This window comes from Sinocyclocheilus anshuiensis, unplaced genomic scaffold, assembly GCF_001515605.1.
Source record: "Sinocyclocheilus anshuiensis isolate Anshui unplaced genomic scaffold, SAMN03320099.WGS_v1.1 scaffold870, whole genome shotgun sequence".
NCBI lineage: Eukaryota > Metazoa > Chordata > Actinopteri > Cypriniformes > Cyprinidae > Sinocyclocheilus > Sinocyclocheilus anshuiensis.
In genome coordinates this window covers 2,456,715-2,475,664 of record NW_015540842.1, presented here as the reverse complement: position 1 = coordinate 2,475,664, position 18,950 = coordinate 2,456,715, and the positions used below count along the sequence as shown (strand labels likewise).

Sequence of the window (18,950 nt, the reverse complement as noted above, 5' to 3'; positions counted from 1 at the left end):
CACTGTCGGTGCGAATGCAACCCTTTAAATGGTACTGGGAAATAGTTCGCGCAAAATCGTCCCAGTACTTTAGTACTGTACATTTAGTTCTGGAACTAAAGCGGTGCGAAAGGCCCTATTTTGGCACGATGCACTTTTCTCAACTCAGTGTTTACAGACTTAATGACGATGGTTCATGCTTCAGTAGTGCAGTAACAATAGATAACAACTAACGTCTGCCACTGTATGTACATAATGTGTTAACAGTTGAAAAACCCGCTGGGTGAAGATTATAAAGACAACCACTACACAGAGCACAATGTACATTATTAATATAAAGTCATTTTTATAGGTTTTTCACATGTATTTTGAATTGTGTTGTGTTTTATAGTTAAATGAAATGTCTGTAAAATTATGCATAATGTTTTACCAGAAAATTACCAGTGCATTTTTTTACAATGTAGGATGACCACCTGTTATATCACAATAATCTCATAAGCAGCTGGCATTTTATGAAATCACAGAGGAAGACCATGTTACCTTTAATGAACAGTGATATTATTTTTCAGCTCCACTGCTTAGTCGATGTTGAACTGCTTAAATTCATTCAAGAGCAGGACAGCGGTTCCACTAAAACAGTTTCAGAGGCTCCTGGGGCATATGCCATCCGCACCCACAGCTGCAGTCACGCTGCTCGGGTTGCTTACCTTGTGACTGCGCGAGAATGAGTAAGACATGAGTAAGACTCTGCCCGTAAGACAGGAGCATCTTTGTCGAGCACGGAGGTGAACCATATGCCTCTGAACTTCAGGGGTCGCCGGGCGAACTGAATTGCATAGCCGAGTCTGATGGTTCAAATTAAGATTAACCTGTACCAGAATGACGGGAAGAAAAAAGTATGGAGAAGGCTTGGAACAGATCATGATCCAAAGCATGAACATGCATGACTTCCAGTGGCACAGTTACTGGTGTGGGCAGCGGGCATGCCCTGTTGCCCACACAGGTGAGTTCCCCTCACGGCAAACCCTGCTTGGAGTTCATCCAGCACCCTCAGCAGTCAGGCGTGGCGGAGTGCCAGTTTCAGCCATTCAAAGAATGTTTTTCCAGAAGTGTGTTTTTCCATGTTTTTTGGCAAAGTCTAATCTGGCCTTGTTTGCCTTGTGGTGAACCCTCTGTATTTGCTCTCGTGAAGTCTTCTCTTGATTGTAGACTGACAGTGACACTTCTTACTCCTGGAGAGTGTTCTTCACTTGGCTAGATGTTGTGAAAGGGTTTTTCTTTACCATGTAGAGGATTCTCCAATCATCCACCACTGTTGTCCTCTGTGGACATCCAGGCCTTTTTATGTTGCTGAGCTCACTAGTGCATTCTTTTTTTCTCAGAATGTATCAAACTGTTGATTTGGCCACTCCTAATGTTCCTTCCATCTGTCTAATGTATTTGTTTTGTTTTTGAAGCCTAACAATTGTCTGTTTCACTTGTATGGAGATATCCTTTGACCACATGATGTGGGCTCACAGCAACAGCTTCCAAATGCAAATGGCACACTTAAAATAAACTCCAGATCTTTTACCTGCTGAATCGATGTAGAAATAACGAAAGAATAGCCCACACCTGTCCATGAAACAACTTTTGAGTCAGTTGTCCAATTACTTATGGTCCCTTGAAAAAGGTGGGTGATCAGGCACGACGCCAGAATTTTTTCTCTACCGGTGCTAAGGGGAGGCTAGACCAATATGTGGGGGTGCTAAGAAAATAAATGATATTGATGACATCAGAGTAAACCGGGGCTAAACCGGGGCTATTCAAAATACTGACGGGGCTATAGCCCCCCCTAGCCCCGGTGTAGCGCCGTCACTGTGGGTGATACATATTAAAGAGCTGTAATTCCTTAACCTTTCCTCTTTCTTTGATGAGAATTCTCAAATTAAGGCTCAGAGTGTGCACTTTAAGTACATATTCATTATATAACTGTAACTTGAATATGTTTTGGTCAGCAGCTAAAATAATACAAATTGTGCCTGTGTCCAAACATATATAGACCTAACTGTATGTTGCACTTCCCTGATTGGCCAGTCCATATGTGTAATTTCCTCCTACATGCAGGATGTGTTCTCTGTAGCGTTCTCCTACAGGGGACACTTTCCCAGTGTTTTCCAAATGTCTCACTGTTGGGAACAAAAGTGATGTACACGTCTCTTGGGGGGAAGAGGGGAAGGACCATCTGAGGGATGTCCCCCCTAAAAATATAATTACAAACCACTGTGTGTATTGTAAATAATACAATGGACAGTAGTAAAACGATATAAGTTCAAAAAGCGTTTTAAGTTTAGAAATGTATCGAGTCCCCCCTCCCTTGTCTCACAGTGGTTTGGTCCACTGCCTGCAGTGACCGATATAAAGTTGGTTGGACGTTTGACATTTGTCAGAGATTCAGCCTCGGAAATCTTCAATAGTTCTTTAATGATTTAGCACAAGGACAAGAAACATAATGTCATAATTGTTTTCAAATGTAGTAGAGAACACACAATGTGTTTTATTTGTTTTAATGTGCCTTAAGGAATTGTAACTAATAGACCTTATAATGTTAAAGTGCAGGATAGGGACCGTCTGCAAAGTGCAAAACCAAGAGCAAAAAGCACAATTATTCCATCTAAATGCTTCACTTGTGAAATGTATAAAAAATAAATCTCAGATCTAAGGGGTGTGTCTTATTACTGGTTCATAAAATAACATGTAGATGTTGGTTTTATCCACAGAACTATAGCACAACAAAAGCTATTGAAATGGAACAATTGAGAAAAAGCTTGCAATGCATTACAAAGATTGTGCAGTTTACCGCCCCCTAGAGGAAGATATTGCACTTGTCTTGACCAAGTTTGACATTCAGAAGTTTAATAAATAAATAAATTTAGAATGCACACAGTTTGATATGTAAACTTAAATAGGCGTGTCTTGTTACTTGTTCAAAGAACAATATTTAAATAAGTAAATACGCTCTTCTATCTTAACTTCAAAGGGTGTGTCTTGTTAGTGGTTCCTAAACAAACATGTAGATGTTAGTTTTATTCACAGAACTATAAGACAACACTTGATATTAAAATGTAAACAAATACATCAATTAATTTCCTTTAAATGTACTCTTCTATCTCAATTTCTAAGTGTGTGTCTTGATACTTGTTCGTAAAAGAACATTTCAATGTTGATATTATTCACATAACTATAAGACAAAAAAACATACTGAAATGTAAAAATTGAGAAAAAGCTTATTAAAGAGCAGGTCATATCAGTTTTTGAAAAATATCTCTTTTGCAGTTTATAATGTAGCTATCCTTAAATGAAAACAATCTGCAAAGTTGTTAAAAAAAAAAAAGTGCATGATAAATAAAGATATTGGGCCTCATTTACGAAACGAAAGCACAAAAGAAAATTGGGCATAGGCCTACGCTCGTTTCAACGCAAAACTTGGAATTTATCAATATGGACGTGAGCGATGGCTACGATCAAATCTCACGTCTGGTCTCAGCTTGTGTACGCAAGTTTTTGAGTTACCTGAACTCTTCTTCTTCTTCTTTAAATTTTATTGGCAGTTGGCAACCCAACTGAAAGGTGCATTTACCGCCACCTACTGGACTGGAGTGTGGGGCCACAACTTCCCCACACATTTTGATTTTGTGTTTGTGTTTCTTGTGAAACTTGTGTTTCTAACTCACTTCTTTCTTCTTCATACCTTTTACAATCTAATAAAATATGTTTTACTGTCTCTTGTGTGTTGCAGTGGTTGCAAAGACATTTCATCTGTATACTGTATGCTTTTACAGTAATTTTACAGTTTAATATGGTACTATAGACATTGCCCTAACCCGCTCATAGGGTATTAATTTTATTTGTGCAGGTCTTAAAAAGGTCTTAAATTTGAGCTTAAAAATCCTGCAGAAACCCTGCATGAATCACACGTGAACTCTGTCTTAAGTTGATTTGTGCGCAAGGATCTGTGTTCGTTTCTACGTTAGATTGATAAATGAGGCCCATGTGTCTCTCAAAAGAGAGAGTCGATTCTGAATCGCCTTAACAAGTCGTCATATTTTCTAATCTTTTGCCGGTATACGTCACTGGGTACGTTATGTGTACATTTTCAATTGAGTGCTCAAAATATCACGTTTTGTGCTAATATGTAATGTACACCTAGTGCAGCTTTAGGTTTCCAGGTAAAGCAGATATTACTGTCTTACTGAAGTAGTTCTGATAATTTGCTGTGAACCCACTATTTCCTAAGAATGTGTCGATTAATGTAGACTTACGTTGTTCTAATTATTTCGTTTAATAATAAAGAATGTAGTGTAGCGCATAGACTTTATAATCATTGTGAAATTGCTGTTTATTTTGCTGCACCGGTGTTATGGATCAACTGGGGATCGTGTTAACTGGCGATGTGCGTGTGCATGCAAGTATGTTTACCTGAATTTCCAGCAGATGTTAGACAGCGACAGATTCGTCACTGCGATATTCCAAATGTCATAGATTAAAAAATGTGTTTCACCAGTTATATACATTGGTATCATGCATAATAAAGCGTTTTGATTTCGCGGTGTCTGTACCTGCGTATTTCACGCAGTTTTAGGAAGTTTACCATATGTCACACTAACAAACCACGCCCATGTTAACATGGGACAATCGTTTCAGTGAATGATCAAACTCTTCAATGAAGGTAAAATGTAAGTATTTTCTTTTCAATATTACTGTATCACATTGTATCTGTAGAGTGATGTCGTGTTCTAATGAACAGATATAGACTAAGGGTGCTTTCACACCTGTAGATCGATTGCATTGTTCCGAAACAGGGATTAAAATAATTACAATGTTGCTTTTTATTCTTGGTGCGGTTCGCTTTCACACGGCAAAGTTTCTAAACGGACCAAATTTGTTAATACAATTCACGCGCGAGTAAACTGTTCTCTCATTGGTCAAAGTTCCACGGTTTATTTTCCAGGATTCCACTGAGCTGTCACGCCTGTCATCCGTCAGGATGGAACGATAACAGCTTCCCGGGCTTATTGTTGTTGTTTTTTGTAGTTGTCGTTATAATAATTTATCATTTTGAGCAGGAGTCCAGGATTGATTGGGAAAACATTTTTAAAATGCACCTACTACAAAGAAGAGCAATAAGACGGCATTATAAAATAAAAAAGTGCGCTTTGATTTTTGAATGGCAAAGACGTGCTCACCCACAGACATTCACAGGTTCATTCTGAGGTATTAGCAAAACAACAAAGCTAATGCTTTTCAAGGAACTTGCGTAATTACCCATCATAAATTATGATATAGCCTGGTTCGTTGGTCCGTTAGATCGGATTGCTTTCTCACTACTACCGAACCGCTTCAGAGTGCCTCTGTATCCTCTTCCCTGGACATAAAGTTTCATCCTGGATTTATGACTGATCTGAAATCAACATTTTGCATTGGCTTAGAACTCGGTTTAGAACAATTCTGTGTTCAGTTTCTTATAATTATATAATCAATTAAATTAACTGAATTTTATATATGCTTAATAGTGTGTCTGTATTGTACTGTACATTATGCTCAGTTAGGTGCTTGAATTTAGCTAAATGTTGTGAATCTGTTGTCTGTCATTGAACATGTAGAGAAAACTTTGTCTAAAGTAAACTCTTGAGTTCATGACTCCTGCTTTTCATTAGGCCTACTGGTCTCTTGCCAGACTACTTGTGTTTCCGACCGTAGAAAACATGTTATGAGCAGTGCAGGATTCAAAGCCAAACTCTTTAATACTGTATGTGTGATGAACACAGGAAGGCATTTTTTCCACAATTTGTATGAGCGATATATGTCACATGTATGGCGTGTTTACATTTTTAAGGTGACAAGGTGTTTGACAAGTGTTTATTAAAAGTGAACCATGCTGTAGGATCTTTCTTACTGACTCGTAGGTTCTTTTTCTAGTTTCATTGCTGTCTTTTGTATGAAAGTCCTGTGACAATCACTCAGCAGCCACAACTTTTTCATGACTGACATAGGCAGAACATATGATACTGTGATGAATTATTACATATATGGCTAATATTACATACATACTCATTTGGCATCTCACACAAATATGATACCTCTCTCCCAAACATTAATTATAATAGGAAAAGCTTCATTATTTACTTTATTGCAGACTTCTTGAACTGAAAATATGACACAAAAGTATGTCAGTTTTATAAATAGTGAGTGTGGGCCTCTTTATACGTAATATAACTTTGAATTATGCCAGTTATCTTAATTTCAGTGGTAACAACCTCACGAACATTTGGATTCAGCCTTTGTGAAGACTTTATGACCCGAACACCTGTGAAGAGATGACAACAACCCCTGCAAGAACTTCAGATGATCCCAACTCTGAATCAACATGCAGAACTGCAAAATTATCCTTATATTGTAATCATTGTGATCACAATATGTAAATCATTGTCTTAACATGTTTGGGCTTAACTGAATGATGTTAACTAACCAAGATCAAGTCTGTATCCAGACCAGATGGTGGATCAGCACCTAGAGACGAGTACAACAGCTCTGAATGTCAGCGGAGACCATGTTAACTAGATGTGCCCTAGAGACAGATCCCCTGCAAAGCACAACTGAACTGAGCAGGAGGATGGCATTACTGAATCAACGATGAATTGACTTTAACTGAGAAATTGACTGTTGACTATTGTCCTCATTTTAGAGCTGCTTTACTGCAGAATTGAATTTTGTTTGCATTATTGACACACTATTTCCGTATTTAACACTGTGAAGCTCCTTTGACACAATCAGTATCGTATAAAGCGCTATATAAATAAAGGTGACCTCACTTGACTTGACAGACCTCTATTATAAAACTGTACATTTCTGCAATATCGACAGTCATTTCTGACAACAGATTTCTCTTCATAGTAAAAGAAACATGCATTTTATGTAAAGCTGCTTTGAAGCTATGTATTGTTAAAAGGTAAAAGTTCTTTTGTGAATTTGCTTCAACACCTTGTGTGTCACTAATTTGAAATTATATGCATAATGCAAAACAATAGCTTGATTATTACTCATTCTTTAGCAATATAAAAAAAAAGAAAGAAAGAAAGAAAGAAAATGAAATGCTTGACATGTACCTTTAACCACAGCAATATTGCTGCTCAAATTACATTGACACAAATTTAAGGAATATTTTTGAACAACTGCCTACACACGCGTTGCAAAGAAACAAAGTAAGCACCTTATTTAATGCATGTACAATTGTCATTAGAAAAAAAAATCCATTGAAACGAATGTAGCCTAAACAAAATAATCTGGGCGTGACGCAACATGAAAACACATTAAAACTTCCCTTAAACGGAGTCTGATACATTGGGACATCGACAGGGGAAACAACAGAGTCCAATAATGATACAAACATTCACAAATAATGTAGAAAGCTTTGAATTCTGTTTAGTTGAAAATTCCCTGTGACGAATCTGTGGAGGTCTAACATCTGCTGGAAACTCGGGTAAAACTATTGCGTGCACGTGCATGTCCCCAGTTAACACGATCCCCAGTTGATCCATAACACCAGCAGTTATAGGGTTAATGCGGGAGAGACGAGCGAGTTAGGCTGGTGCTTATTGCACATTATTTAGTATCAAAAATCTCCTCAATATATTAGCTAAATATTACTGAACTAAAAGATTAATAAAAAGTTACACTTAATGTGTTCAGTGACTTTTGACTGCCAAGGAGTATGAGAACATATTAAGGCTGTCTCTTAATCACTCCCTAGAATAAAATGCTACTGTAAAGCGTAGTCAGCTTAGTAATTAATGCACATTATGCCTTAAAGGGGTCATATGATGCGATTTCAAGACATTTCCGATGAGTGCTTGCAGTGTTCGGCCAATCACAATGCACTGGGTCAGCTGGCCAATCAGAGCAGACTGCGCTTGTCGGAAGGAGGGACTTTGTAGAAAACGAAGCGTTTGAGAGAGGCGGGGCATAGAGGACCTACAATAATGTACAGTATTTGAAAAATAATGTGTTTTTTGAACATTAAAGCATGTCAACATATTCTGTTACACCAAATACACACAATAATGATCTTTAAAAAAGCATCATATGACCCCTTTAATATTTACTAGAAATTGCTGCAAATATAGTGAAACTGCTGTCTAACCTTCTCAAACCCATTCACAGCACAAGTTGTTCGGAACTATCGTGAGCTCCATGAACCACGTGACCACATGGCGGCGAGATCGAAGCATGTCGCAACTCTGTTTCTCAATTGCTCTAGGCTACGCTTGACAGCTGTGCTGCCACAGATCCGTGATATTTGATGATATATAAAAACAGCTATTACGATTTAAAGCCACAGTTGTAGTACTTAAGTAAAACTGATAGATTTGCTTTATTATATGAAACTTCCCAGCAAACATTTGGACGTTTAATGACCGTTGAAAAGACGTCCCTCCGTCACGTCCCGTCATGGTTGAAAAATAGTTCCAAAATGAAAGTTGAACGGACGTCTTTGACATCATCTGGCCGTAAATTCCACGTCTTTTCTGCGCGTCCCAGGACGTCTAAATGTGTCATCGTCTGGATGTTTATAATGTGTTGCTGCATAATTTAAGTATAAGCCTGCATATAAAATAATCACACACCCATTGTGCAACATCGTGAAAGGCACATCTGAACTTGACAAATGTTCTAAAAAGGTCCAAAATCGGTCCAGTCAGATCTGAATGTCTATAAAACGTTCTAATCACGTGTATCACAAACAATAACACACTTGTGGACTAAAGTAAAAAGAAGAGTGTTCTAATTTAGCACAACATATTTCATTGTGAATACTACATTTTTAAAAAATGTATTCCATTTGTTAAACAGCTACTATTCAAACAAGAAAATAAAAATATTAGAATGTGGTTAAGTCTGTGGCAATGGCATTTTCTCTAACATTTTTACATTAATGTTAAGCAGCCATTAGTCAAACAAGAAAATAACAAAATTACAGGAGCACAGTGAATACATATGTAACTATTTTTTAGAGTCTTTCAAAAAAAAAAAAAAAAAAATGTTTTCTCTCATTTTCTTGGTCCACAAACACCAGCTCTTCCAGGAGTGAGATTCATGTGTTCCACCATTGATGCATGGAAGTCAGAGCTGTGGCAGTACAAATTCACCTGTTCACAGCATCTGAGGAAAGAGAATATGATTTTTTTTTTTTATATTAATAATAAAATCAACAATAACATGCACCTGCTTATTTTGAAAATGTCTTTAAGGTCCTACAACTAAATTTAAAATACAATGGAACAAGATTTTGCGTCCGTTTCATAAATGAAGCATTAGAAAAAGGTAATCAACATGTATTACATGTTATTTTACTCTAGAATAATCTTGTGTAAATAATAGATGATCTGCGTTAAATGTGTGTTAGATTAGTGAAAAAACAGCAATTTGTCCCCTCCCTCATCAATACCACTGTGGTGTCCTTGAGAAAGACCCTTAATTAGGTGTAACTCTGTGAAAGTTAACAGGACACTTCTGATAAAGACAGGTGGTCTTTTAGAGAATTAACAAAAGAGCAATGATATGCAAGTGCTATAACAAGTCTCAGTTAGCTCAATGCAGTACACGTAGTAATTATTTAAAAATTATATAATAAATAAAAAGAAAACTGATAGAATAGTAAAAAAATAGAGCAAGCTAGTTTTAGATGCCTTTTTTGCTTTTGTTAATTGTATAATAAATAAAAAGAAAACAAAAAGAATACAAAAAGATTAGAAAAACTAGTGTTACATTTTTTAAAAGAAAACAAGCAGTAAATGAATAGAGTGCAAGTCTAAAAGGGACCATTTTTTAAAGAATAGAATTAGAATATTATAGAATTTTCAAATTAATTAATTGAAAACAGCACTCAAATCCAATCTATAGTGACATCATGAAAACTCACAATTCATGCTTAAGCAGCTGGGTTCAAGGGTCCCGACGGGAGGCCTTTCTGCATGTTCTTCCTGTGTCAGCGTGGCTTTGCTCTGGGTCCCAAGACATGCAGGTTAGGTGAACTAAAGATTCTAAAAGAAGAAAGTAATAAATATAAATAAATCCACCAGCTCTGTAGTATTTCCATCAGTAAGGTTCTTTTCCGTTCTGATATGTCTGACAATAAGGAGTTAGATGATGTCTTAAACTTTATATGTATGATGGGTAAATAGCATATCCAAGAAACCTATCTGCAAAGCTCCTGAGAAACTCTGCTCAAGTGCACCAAGGGTTCACCTCAGAAAAATTTCCACGCAAGGTCAATATTACAATTAACAGTAATGTGCAGCGTGGCGATTGTATGCTGTGTTAAAACATACACTTTCATAACCACTCATCTATCATGTAACAAGTACATGTCCACAGTTTTTGTGACAAGTATTGACTGTCAATCATGGCTTACACTGAAATTATGTTTATTATGGCGTAGCCATCATTTCAGAAGTGAAGGGGACAGAAATGTAAAATGTAATAATACCTTTTTTTTCTTTATTTTTATCAAACAAGTAAACAACAAAAATACTGTATAATGGTTAACACATGTGTAAATGTTTTTAGAGTTTGTGAAAGTTGTTTATGGCTAATTTTTTATATCCACAAGCCCCAGCACTTCCTGGAGCATGCTTCAGGTGTTCTGGCACTGCTGCATCCATGTCTGAGTCTGTATCATTTGGGCTTCACCTCTTCACAGCATCTGAGGAAAGGGAATATGAATATTTAAAAAAAAAATAATAATAATAATAAAATCAACAATAACATGCACCTGCAGCGTGGCTTAATATAAATAAATCCACCAGCTCTGTAGTATTTCCATCAGTAAGGTTCTTTTCCGTTCTGATATGTCTGACAATAAGGAGTTAGATGATGTCTTAAACTTTATATGTATGATGGGTAAATAGCATATCCAAGAAACCTATCTGCAAAGCTCCTGAGAAACTCTGCTCAAGTGCACCGAGGGCAAAACCTGCTTTAAACACAAAGGATGCTCACACCAAATGTTGATTTAATTTAGGTAATAGAAGTTAACTGATAAAGAAAATTTGACAGCATTCTCATTTGACAGCATTTTTACACAAGTGCCTAATACTTTTAACAGTACTGTAGCTTTGCAGGTAGGTTTCTTGAAACATCTTGGAGACGTTGTCTGTCTCAGTTTGTTCTGTTTCTTCACGTCATTGCAGACAGACTGGATGATGATCAGATCAGATCTCACAGCCGCCTGGACATGATTCTGTTAAAGAAATTACTCAGGATTACTTCACCTCAGAAAAATTTCCACGCAAGGTCAATATTACAATTAACAGTAATGTGCAGCGTGGCGATTGTATGCTGTGTTAAAACATACACTTTCATAACCACTCATCTATCATGTAACAAGTACATGTCCACAGTTTTTGTGACAAGTATTGACTGTCAATCATGGCTTACACTGAAATTATGTTTATTATGGGGTAGCCATCATTTCAAAAGTGAAGGGGACAGAAATGTAAAATGTAATAATGCCTTTTTTTCTTTTGTTCTAACAGGTTTTATTTATTTTTCTTACTTTTAATTGGCTATGAAATCAAATAAACTGCTGGACAATAACCAATAATTTGTATTCGGTAATATTTTTTTCCTATATTTTCCTAATGTCAATTTTATTATTTGTTCATATACCACACCCCATTTTTATCACAGAATAAGGTAGAAAATATATTTTATAGTTTCTATAGCCTACTGTAATAAATGCTATTTCAGTTAGCACTGCATTATTCAGATACTTTGTTTATTACCTGGAGATGACTTGAAAAACACAAATAAACCATATATTGTCGTAATCGTGCATGTACTGTCTTCACGGTTTTTTTTTTTAAATTCAGCTATAGCGGGATGCCTTTGCCCAAATTAGGGATTTCCTGGCTGGCATGTCAAGTACTTCTATGAGTCCTGTTTTGGACTTTCTGCACGAGAGCGCCCTCAGGCTTCGAGTATGAATGAAACATCCACTGCATGTTCACATCTCCTCGTTTTGGATACAAATAAAACGCCAGGTCATGCATAGACTATCTTTTCTCTTTTAATTTAAATCTAGATTTATTCACACTGGCCCTACTTTTAGCCTACTAGCGTTAGCTAATTTTAGCCAAACTCAAACTACATTTCAGTTGACAATGTGTGCATTTCTTTCGGTTCCTTCATGTCAAACAAGTAAAACTCAACCACATTAATAAAATACTACAAAATGTACTTACCCAACAGTAGATTTTTAATAATTCGTCGACTTTCGCAATATAACAAAGCATCCTCCTCAAGTCCTCTCCTTGTGATCTTTTGAAGAAACGGGAAAATGCGTTAACGCTCTCTCAAGAGATAATCTATCATATCGCGGGATTTTGCAAAAATCGCGAGATATGTTACATCTTGGCAGCAGAGTTTTGGAAATTCACATAAAATATAAAGGACGTCAGTGGACGTTACTCTCAACCTCTTAAAAACTACTACTGAACACACTTCAGTTTGGGACAGCCTTCGTCGTGCCGCTGTGACGCAATCGCACTTCAAATGCGCACTCCGGAGTCCATGCACTTCAGTTTGGGACACAGCTAGAGAGTCAGTTCCATTATCTGCACCAGATCCAGTGTTGCCAACTGCTTTCAATTGAAAGTAGCTAAAACTGGTAGCTAAATGTCCCTAGATGACATCACAATGGCAAATTCACTGATCTATATAAAGATGAACGTAGATCAGTGGGCAAGATGAGAACTTAGATAAGGTTTGTCCAAGAAGTTGCTATATTTGTCCCTAAACTTTTGAAAAAAGTCTCAAAAGGGGCGGGGAAGTCGCTAAATCTAGCTACAAAGTAGCTAAATTGGCAACACTGACCAGATCCCTCAAATCTTCCCACATGTTCCGAATCACCAGAGTTCTAATCACCTGCACCTGCACGCACCAATCAAGCATCACTATAGAGCAGGGGTAGGCAACGTTGGTCCTGGAGTGCCGATGTCCTGCAGAGTTTAGCTCCAACCCTGAAAAAAAACTCACATGTCTGTAGCCTTAGTAATCCTGAAGACCTTGATTAGCTTGTTCAGGTGTGTTTGATTAGGGTTAGAGCTAAACTCTGCAGGACAGTGGCACTCCAGGACCGACGTTGCCTATCCCTGCTATAGAGGGTATGCATGTGACGTCACCGTCAGCTGGCGTGAGTGCAGCTCCACCCACTGAGTGGCAAAAAGACTGAGTGGAAGCATTGGTTATCATGTAATGTCAATATGTTGAATTTTGTGGTAAAGTTATACCCTATATATTGTATTGACAACTCATCAATTAAATATTTACCAACTTATATTCTGCATAACTGGATGTTTTTAAATAAACACTGACAAAAACTATATACGTTTTTGGACTGGACGATATGACAATATATATAAGTGATATAAGTGATCACCCGGATTTAGACCAACCTATTTTGTATTTTGTATTTACATAAAGCGTTCACAGGCAGATTTGCTTTATGTATTTCCCCGGCGTCGAAATCAAGCACATATAAATGTCAGGAAACACGATTCCTGGCTGCATGTCAATATCTATGGAGCACTGGATATTTGGTAAGTTGTAAATAACACTATATCGAGTTCAACGACCTTTAGTTTAAACTGATAATCATTTGTTTTATTCGCATTTGCGCAGTATTACATCCATTCATGCGGTAGGCTCTTTTGCCACTCAGTCCAGCTGAGGGGGAGTGTTCTGATGGGAAAGTGATGTCAATGCATACCCTCTATATAAGCAGCTACTCCTCACATCCACATTGTCTGGTTTCATTGTTCCCTTAGAGCTACATACCTGACTCACCTCAGTGTGGATACTTACCTCCCATCTGTCTGTCTGCTTCGACGTCTGTCTTCAAGTCCCGTCTGTCTGATCACCATTCACCTGCAAGGAAAATAACTCTTAAAGGGATAGATCACCCAAAAATAAAAATTAGCCCATTATTTACTCACCCTCAAGCCATCCTAGGTGTATATGACTTCCTTCTTTCAGATGAATCCAATCAGAGTTATATTAAAAATTGTCTTTATCTTCCAAGCTGTTTAATGGCAGTCAGCGGGTGTTGCAGTTCATCAGTCCAAAAGAAGTTAAATAAAGTGCATGCATCCATAATAAAAAGTGTCTCAAGGCCTCAAACAAAGGCCTCCTGTAGCCAATCGATGTGTTTTTGTAAGAAAAATATCCATATTCAAAATGTAATAATCACTTTAATCTAGCTTGCGCCAACAGTTGTACACGGTAGCAGCTCCGGGCGGATGTCGTAAGATGTCGGCGTTGTGCATGCGCCAGTGAGTCTCGTGAAAACCAACGTTTGTTTACAGGAGCAAAGGAAGCAAAGTTTCCTTATTTTAGCAAAGGAAAACCAGTCTCCTCTTGGCTTATATCAAAATCCTCCGACATTCTGCTTTACAAATCCTCGTTTTGTACTTCTAATTTGTACTGTGTACAACAGTGAACGCAAGCTAGATTAAACTGATTATTACGTTTTAAATATGATTTTTCTTACAAAAATTCATCATTTGCCTAATAAATCTGTGCTGTGTACTTTACCTGTGTGTGGATCTCGACACTAGTCATGTCAGTATATGGGGTTAACCCAGATTTTAACTGTTGCACTAGTTTGGTAAATTGAACACAGCAGTATCACGGCGGTAATGAAAACCGTTATCTACTTCATACAAATGATCATATTTGTCCTGCAATACTGAAAACTGTTTGTGGTATGCTGAAAACAATAAATATAATTACAATTTTAGGTTTTTATTTTACAAAAAAAATCCATAAATTAATGGAGACAGACAAAGCAGTTATAACATGATCTCTTTATTTACAAATTAGTATGTTCAAGTAGGTTTATGGTACTTTTCTAATGCAATTCATTTTAAACGATACATTGTCCATTATTTTTAAGGCTATTTGTTAGCATTTCATTCAATCTGGTTTTATGTACATTGTCTTATTGTATGTACATTGTAGATGATGACAAAGCAAGATGCATGTTTTTCTTTGGGGCTGTGTGATACTAAATGATGAATCATACAGGACAGACATATGACAGAAATGTTTTGACCTCATTAGCAACGATAACAGGTCCTGGGTGAATACTTTCACGTAGATAGTGACAGGAAGTCATCTGCCAGACATCTAAGTATATTACTCCATTAATATCTCTGAACATCTCTTGCATCACTGTGTTCAGCTGCATCGTATACCAATCACTTTGAAAAATATTCTGTAAGAACACAGATCAGAATCAGAATTCCATGCACACACAAGGAAGTTTTCTAGTAATGAAGCTTTCAGTGTTTCCAAGCTTCAAGACAAAAAAAATCTACAACACCAATTCCAGAGAAGTTGGGACATTTTGTAAAATGCAATAAAATCGAGAGTCTGTGATTTGTTCATTCTCTTTAACTTTTATTTAATTGACAAAAGTACATAGAAAACATTTCCAAAGTTTTCACTGACCAACGTAAATGTATTTTATAAATATGAACACATTTTGATTACAAATTTTGATTTTGATGGCTGCAACACACTCCAAAAAAGTTGGGACAGAGGCATGTTTAACACTGTCACATCAACTTTCCTTTTAATTACAATGTTCCATTGTTTGGGAATTAAGGATACTAATTGTTAAAGTTTTGCAAGCACAATTTTTGTCCAGTCTCTCTTGAAACAAGGCTTCAGATGCTCAGCAGTCTGTGATTGTCGTTGTCTGATTCTCCTTTTCATGACTGGTCATACATTTTCAATAGGAGTCAGATCTGGACTTCAGGCAGGCCAGTCTAGCACATTCACTCTGAGTCTACAAAACCATGCTGTTGTAGCACATGCAGAATGAGAGCTGGCATTGTCTTGATCTAATAACCATGGACTTCCCATGAAAGACATCATCTTGACGGCAATGCCTCCATGTCAATGGTACCTTCACACAAATGCAAGTCACCCATGCCGTTTGCACTGATGCACTCATATACCATGACAGATATTTGCTTTTGCATCTGTCACTGATGAAAAAGTCTGGATGGTCCCTTTGGTCTTTGGGACTGAGAGCTCGAAATCCATTTTTCTCAGAAACAAGTTGAAATGTGGACTCATCTGAGTACAGCACACATTTTCACTGTCTTTTTGATTATCTGAGATGAGCTTTGGCCCAGAGAACCCGGCGGCATCACTGCATAGAATTGATGTATAGCTCTCCTAGAGCAGTGCTTCTCAAATTCCTGACTCCGGTCCGGATCCGGACCCGGAGGGAATTCAGTCCGGGCCCGCCTCCATTTCGTATTTCAAGAGCACTAATTATTTCCTACTTTGATAAACGCATGTTAAACTTGTAAATCATTTGTTTAGTTTTTTTTAATGTCTTTTTGGAGATGGTCCGAAATGAAAGCGAAGGCGAGATATTGGCTGTTTCTCAATTCCAAGAACGCAGAGAACGGTCTTGTGTTCTCGTGGAGACGAGAACACAGAGCGCATACTTGTGAGAATTGAGATGCGCTGTGTTCCTGCTGCTCAACTGACAGCCAGTGCGTTATAAGGAGCGAGACAGCAGCACACGTCACGATATCAGTCAGCTCTCACTATGGACTGCATTTCCCACAAGCCCAGCAACTGGAACTAATTACACACAGACACCTGTTGTCTGTGCGGAGCACTATAAAGGTTGCTCTCACACACACACTCACTGCGAAGTATTGATTATGTTGATGATTGTCTGTCTGTTCGCTACTGCTCCTTGCCTAGCGATTCCTGAGTCTAATCTGTCTGTTCCTGTGTTTTGACCTACTGCCTTTGTTTGACTTTGCTGTGACATTAGAGCTGCACTTGGATCCGACCCTGCCTTCTCGTATCCTTCCTTCCATAACAACACAATGCTAAATAAATAATACATAACGTCACAAACGAATGTCATAACACTTTTAATAAAAGTATTCATTTTATTATAGACAATATTTTCATATTATGCAATAGCTTTTTACCTAATGTATTTGAAAAAATGATTAGGCTATTTATAATGTTACATATTTCATTGCCAATGTTAAAATTCTTTTTAATATGCTTTCTCACTTCTTAAAAATTATGCAAAACAAAATGACAAATGTTTACTTTAACAAGCCGTCACGTATTTGCGAGCTGCAGCGGTAATCTGTTAAGCGAGAACGAGAAGTTTAAAGTTTACAGGCTTCTGTACGTCGTCCGCCCGCAGCGTCTTCTGTAATTTCTAACGGTTCGATTCTCTTAAGTCTGCATTCGATGCATCCTCGATTTCAAGAACACATCAGGGCACTTTCATGCGTCCTCTGTACTTGCGTTCAGTTAATGATGACGTAGAGCGAGAACACAAGGACGCAAGATCGCATAAGAACGCATATTGAGAAACGGCCATTGAAACTTTTCTATCATGACATTTGTTGTCATGACATCCAGTGAGCTTATGACGTTTGACATAATCGGGCAACATTTCACCGCTAATATGAGTATTTTTATTTTTTGTTATCACTTAGATCAGTGATCCTCAAATCTGGCTCGCGAGATCCACTTTCCTGAAGAGTTTAGCTCTAACCCTAATCAAACACACCTGAGTTTGCTAATCAATGTCTTCAGGATCATTAGAAAATCACAGGTAGGTTTGTTTGATTAGGGCTGGAGCTAAACTCTGCAGGAAAGTGGATCTCGCGAGCCAGATTTGAGGATCACTGATATAGATAATCAGAGCAGATCTGACAGGGAGAATGAAGGAAAGTTAGTGTGGCGGTTAAGCTGTTCGACTCTGCCTGTTAATTCATACCGACTCTCTCTAAATCTCCAAATGAAATCTGAATTCTCAGAGATTGACCTTTCAAAGCTCAGGAGACTTTTTGGCATATGAAAACATATGAAAACTGACACTATTTAACACAAATAAGCATAAACACGCACAAGCCCTGTTTATTCTATAGCAAATGACTGTTTGACATGAAAGCAGACAAACGTTGTGCATTAGTTAGTGTGCGTTTACGTGTGTTCTCATCTCAGGAGCCGATTAGAGCTGTGTCTCCAGCAGGTAAATAGCCCCCCTTCCAGGCACACACATACACACAGACACATCGCTCTGACATCCTGTTCCTCGTCTCCTCATTGTTCTCTTATGACTTCCTGCTGTACCAAATCACACAGTCACCAATGTAAACAACTCTGAGAGAAAATAACAGCGAGCGAAAAAAAGTGTAAAACGAAGACAGCAAATGCTTCGTGTTCTGTCTTGCAAACATGCCGTCGCTAACAGTGCAAAGAATGACAGAATAACATGTCATTCTATCAACATTATGTCATGATACTGTATCACGTTACAAAACAATTAAATCAGACGGGTCTGATGGCTTGGAAAATCATCTGACCGGATGAGGGCAAAGGGTGAAAGGTTCATTCGTTCCTAAACATTCTTTAAAGTGCAACTCTAGTGCAACTTCACCCCAGAGACATCTAAATCTGTCTGGAAGGAAACGTACAAGCATAAAGGAGCCGAAAGAAATGTATAGCACAATTAAGTCTTATCTTTCACGCCCAAGGAAAATGAAAAGCCTATATGCAATCTGCAATGATGTCATGCACAAAACATACTCCAACCACATATAAGTTGTGTTTTAAAGCAAGGAAAAGGAGGACAAATCGTCTCTCATTCTCTATACAAATAAAATAAAAAACGATTACATGATTTCATCTGAAAGACGCAATGCTGTGGGGACATGGCAAGACATATCAACCATGTTGGAAATCACACATCCTAACCACACTCTAAAAACAGATTGTACTGACTGCATAATGTAAAAATGTCTTTGATGACCTACTGGAGAAAGAATGCGATCTGGTCAGTTATGCACCTCCAGCTCTCTTCCAGAGAAAGAGTG

General features: G+C 37.7%; 1 protein-coding gene and 1 long non-coding RNA gene across 2 annotated transcripts in view; both read right to left on the bottom strand.

The window, feature by feature from the left end:
* Positions 1-10,532: 10,532 nt before the first annotated feature.
* On the bottom strand, positions 10,533-12,334 carry LOC107687552 (uncharacterized). The gene is made up of 4 exons (XR_001634142.1): positions 12,261-12,334; positions 11,155-11,257; positions 10,790-10,939; positions 10,533-10,720 (listed from the first exon to the last, which is right to left on the bottom strand). It is a non-coding gene; the product is annotated as an uncharacterized LOC107687552 (long non-coding RNA).
* A 2,647-nt stretch (positions 12,335-14,981) lies between these two features.
* The window catches only part of LOC107687540 (NXPE family member 3-like), a 19,415-nt gene continuing 15,446 nt past the window's right edge, over positions 14,982-18,950 (bottom strand). Inside the window, exon 6 of the mRNA XM_016484916.1 lies at positions 14,982-15,292. Within this exon, the coding sequence (XP_016340402.1) occupies positions 15,095-15,292 (198 nt within the window). The 3' untranslated portion in view covers positions 14,982-15,094. The remainder of the gene's footprint in view (positions 15,293-18,950) is intronic.